At 34.1% G+C, this 4,970-nt stretch overlaps 1 protein-coding gene across 5 annotated transcripts in view; it reads left to right on the plus strand.

Moving 5' to 3' along the window:
- The window catches only part of LOC148167010 (uncharacterized), a 72,780-nt gene that overhangs the window by 66,870 nt on the left and 940 nt on the right, over positions 1 to 4,970 (plus strand). For 3 of the 5 annotated variants that reach the window (XM_088048243.1, XM_088048244.1, XM_088048242.1), the window contains exons 4-8: positions 711 to 849; positions 907 to 1,056; positions 2,344 to 2,487; positions 2,540 to 2,794; positions 4,691 to 4,885. In XM_088048243.1, the coding sequence (XP_087904369.1) occupies positions 711 to 849; positions 907 to 1,056; positions 2,344 to 2,487; positions 2,540 to 2,794; positions 4,691 to 4,885 (883 nt within the window). The remainder of the gene's footprint in view (positions 1 to 710; positions 850 to 906; positions 1,057 to 2,343; positions 2,488 to 2,539; positions 2,795 to 4,690; positions 4,886 to 4,970) is intronic. The other 2 variants (XM_088048240.1, XM_088048241.1) reach the window with 1 other exon arrangement.

The raw sequence follows: 4,970 nt of genomic DNA on the forward strand, positions 1-4,970 counted from the left end.
CATATTTTTCTCTAACAAGAAAAAATAAATCTTTGCGTTTTCCCCCATCACCGCAATTCGCGTTGTTGAAATAAATTTTCCCCAAATGAAAATATTGTTTCACAACAATAAACAAAGTTGAAAGCGTTCAACCGCTTTGTGTGAAATATTTCATTTTTTCACAACCCGTAAATTTTTAATCTGCGTTTTAGCTTTTGGAAATAATTCATTATCAGTGAACTTTCGAAACAAAAAGTTTCAGGAAAATGAACAAATCTTTATCGCTTTTGATAGTAATCGTAGAGAGAACACAATGTTTTGTTATCAGTTATCAGATAATAATGTAATGTCAGCGTGTAAACTAACAATACAGAAAGGCTTAATCAACACAAAACGGGTTAAATCTAATAACTTCAATTTTGGTATTGTCTCTATCTTGACGAGGTTTACATAAATTTGTAATTACTTTGACTTGAATTCAGGTTGAAACATTAAGGCAATGTTGAAAATCGTTTTTTAATGTATGATTTTTGTGGCTTGACTTAATTATTTTAGCTAGGCTTTGCGGAAGTGTTGCAATTTCTGGCGGCCTGGAAATGGGTAGTCTAGTGTACTGTTTGTTTTTAACATTTCTAACGTAAGCATGCAGGTATGTTTTTGCAAAGCTTTTGGCCATGAATTATTCATACAATATGAAGGTTTATACAGCCGATCTGACTGACGGTACCTAGTACTCGTTGTTGCAGACTGTCGTGGAGGCCTGTCAAAAGAAACGCCAATGCAAGTTCAAAACGTCTCCAAAAACCTTCGGCGGAGATCCATGTCCAGGTGTTCGAAAATATGTTGAAGTAGCATATAAATGTAGGCCTTGTAAGTATGAAGAATGCATAGAAATTTTCTAGAAATCGAGTGAATGGGATTTTTCAGATGAGTTTCGAAGTAAAGTGGCCTGCGAGAATGAACGAATTCAATTGAAGTGCAATCCCAACTCAAGGGTTGCGGTATATAGCGCCAGCTATGGAAGAACAGAATACGAAAGCATTCAATGTCCGCAGCCTCAAGGCGTACGCGAGGAAAGTAAGTTGATTATTCTATTTTTATTAAAATTAGATCCTTCACAACATCAAAAACAGATTAGTTTACATTTTTTTACAGTACTTTAGAATTGTTTTTTCTGTATGTTTTAATTTTTACTGTAAACTACTGTCTTTTGATTTTGTTTAACATTTTTTTTCAAGCAAATGGTTGTTTCAGTTTTTAGCAAAAAAATTGATAAACCTCGGATTTTAGTGCATTTTTCACTTCACCGTATTTAATTTGTTTGCTCTAAAATGATAAACTGAATATTTAATTTAACTTATGGATTATTACAAGTAAGGTTCATTCTTAACAAAGCCATATATTTTGTACATATTTTATGCTTTTTATATAGTAATAATAGCTTGTAAATTATGTTGTCCTATTTATAGGACATAGGCGGATTCGTTAAGTTGCAGAAGTATGTCTGCGCACATTTTTCTTGTCGAATTTTTGCATATTGCTTTACCAATGCAAACAAGTTTATTCTTGACTATAAAGGGGATGATAGTCTACGAAGGTGAGAGGGGATGACTAAAAATTAACATACATGGGTAAAATTTGAACATAAAAATTAAGAAAAATCAACTCTGGTCGATTAAAACGACTTCTAGATGTCTAATGTAACTCGTACCATTTTTTAAAAAACTTTATCAGTCGCAAAAGTTTAAAAAAGTTAAAAATGTTATATTGGTCAGTAAAATATATTACCTGTATTTTATTTAATGAACGTTTCTATATGATTCCGCTTAGTGTCTTGTATAAAGGACAGTTTAGAAAAAATGGAAGACTTAGCTTAGAAGAATAGAAGAAATTTTTTCAAAATTTTTATATAGGATCACCCAGGTATCTAAACTAAACCTCATAGGAAAAATTGATGAAAAAAAAAAATATATTTCTGGTAGCGGGCGTTAATGGGTTAAGTACGATTTTTCAAGATCCCTGCAATATCAAACGTGACAAATTGAAAACATTTGAATTTCAAGAAGGTCGGCCAGTGCAGACTCATTAATCATAAATTTCTTTGATTTTATTGTGGAAGTTAAAACGCTCGCAGTTCTTGGCACGAGCTTTACTAATAAAAACAATACTCAGTTTGCAGTTGAAATCGTGAACAGGTGAAATACATTCCCCCAAAAATACACAATCTCGGCGTAACTTTATCCAGAAGATTACAATCATTTTCCAAGCCCCTTAAGCCATATTTTGACGCGAATTATCTTGGAAAATTCAAAAGTCTGTCAAGACAACTTAACTTGTTATTGTCACGAAACTGTTTGTCCCTAGCGTGTCTGGTGAGCTACGCCACAGAAACTGTGATGCAACTCTGCCACGGCAAACGAAGTTGTGAATTGTCAGCTGACATAAGCACCTTTGGCAGCCCCTGTCGTCCAGAATCACGCATGTATCTAAAAGTAGTCTACACCTGCGGTATGTAACCTCATTACTTATTACTTAATCCTACCAACGAACCAACTTATAGTTCCAAGAAAAGTCCTAAAAGAACAATACGAGGGTCGTTTAGAACCAGACGAAGTTGAAGCCGACCAAGAATTCACAAATTACGACGACGAGGATTTCGAGACTTATGATGCAGGAAACGAATACATCAGAGAATCAGCGGCTTCACCTCCGGCTCCTAACATTGAAGGTGCAGGGAAAGGAGATAATTTAACCAAGGATTCACCCAACGTGAACGCAAAGAGTCCTGCACACAAGTCTAACGGACTTGATTTCGGTGAGTTAGCATGTTTACTTTGGTGGCGGCGCAAATACCTCGACTTGTGTGCGGAGATAAATAGTGGCTTCGTCACGACCACCAAAGCACTTTTTATGTTCTTGGGGCAATGAAATCTCACTTATGGTTTTTGCACACGTTTGACGGGCGCATTTATTCAAACCTGCCACTCTGAAACTTGGATTTTTTTGGAAAGGTCGTTAAGTCCTAAATTTATTGAATCTAAAGTTTAAGGGTTCGTGGAGCTGGTTGCTCTTTTAACCCTTTAACTGTTGTAAACATATATGTACGTTTTGCCATTTTTCTCAGAAAATGCAAATAAGAATTTGAAATTTATGTTATGCCGGAAGTGGCAGTCAACTTGTTTATTTTAAATAGAACACCCAATATTTTATTGCATTTTTTAATTCTAGATGCAAATTAAAGATCACTTTCTATATACCGTAATAATACCTAAATTGTATCCTTTCTGAAATATCTCGATTTTTCAAAAAATAACATAAATTTGCATTACAAAAAAAAATATTTCGAAAAACAATTTTTGAGAATTTTTTATTTCTATTAAACCACAAAATTTGTTTATAAAAGATCCGCATAAAATTGAATTGTCATCATTCCAAAGCATGCTTAAAAAAATGAAAGAAAAAAAGTAAAAACACTTCTTTTTTCCGTATTTTTAGTAGGAAATAGGTGTAAAATACATAAAGTTAACGCAAATTTTTATTGTATCCGACATAACCGGAAGTGTCACAATTATGTAAATATTACCATTCGATTTGCCTTATTCGCTTATTTTTGTTCCCAAAATTTCAAATTCTCATTTTTTGTAATTTATGAAAAAAATGTCAAAACGTAAATAACGTTTATAATAGTTAAAGGCTTAAGGGGCACAACCACTGTGAAATTTGGAAAAAATGTTTTGTTTTTTTTGCATATTTCGATAGGTTCAATATTTAAAAAATTTCAAACAAATATTTTAAATAGTTTCTGAGTTGCAGCTATTAGTATAATAAACTGTTACAGCTGTTAAATATAATAAAGTTATCTTTAAACGCGTTTTTCTTAAAACTAAAGTTTTCAAATTTGCTGCAGTTGTAACTTTTTTTGTTTTATTTTGTTTATCTTGCTCTATACGATGAATCTCCAGTTTTTCGATCGTATAAAAAATGTGATTTTGGCGGGTCAAAAATCATCAAATTTTCAAATTTTTTTTTAAAAATCCGCCATTTTGTCAAATTTGAAAATTTTTCCACAATTGAGGTTCATCCCACGGGAAATAACTTCTAGTTTAATAATCTTATTTTTATTTTAACAATAGTGAAGGCCGCAATCACTGCAGCAGTGGAGGTCCTTTTTTCTAGTGGCTTGGGAGATACTTAATAACTTGAGCAGAATAAAATATTTTCATCTGAAAATTTCAAATTTTCTTCATTATTTATGTAAAAATGTATCCTCCAAAATTGAAAACATTTCATGCAGTAGTTTTCTTTAAAAAAATTCCCAAAAATCACACAGTGGTTGTGCCCCTTAACTCTTTGAATCAGTTAAGATCTCATCTTAACTTTAGTCCAAATTGTGTATTCGTCGGTTATCGATAGAGGCGTTCATCTAAAATGTTATCTTTGCTTGTTGAAAAACATTCGCATCTCGAGATGAAAACCCTCGGGATGTTTGAACACCACACAAGTCGATGTAATTAGTCGGTGCATGTTTACAAGTTGCATGTTTCCCTCCGAGGCTGTTTGGCTTGCAAAGCAACAGAGGATCTTACATTGGTGGAGTCCGTTGTACATATTTGGACTTGGGGTGAAGTCTAACACCGAGTGACCACTGCAGCTTGCTTGATCACAAGTCACCTTCCAGTAAACGGCAACTTCATCTGATATTTGGTTGCAGCGTCCTTTCAGCCTTACACAACTCCTCGTACTAACCTGTTCCGCCCATCCCGCGTTCCTGCTGTGCAGAAAACTTCTAAAGACATGCAAGCCGACGATATCCCAGATCCCAACTGTACCATCACCGTATATACGGAGAAAACTCGAGTGGTCGGCTTCATTTCAGAATGGATAAACGCATATACTTTTGTTTCACGTAAGTATGGGAACCTTGGCTATGCTGTGCATCCGCGTGACTACTAAAGTATAGACTCTTCCTAACTTAAATTTACCGTTTTTAG

The sequence above is a fragment of the Gnatocerus cornutus genome, chromosome 10 (assembly GCF_029298725.1).
Source record: "Gnatocerus cornutus isolate USDA-ARS CGAHR chromosome 10, icGnaCorn1.1, whole genome shotgun sequence".
Classification (NCBI taxonomy): Eukaryota; Metazoa; Arthropoda; class Insecta; order Coleoptera; family Tenebrionidae; genus Gnatocerus; species Gnatocerus cornutus.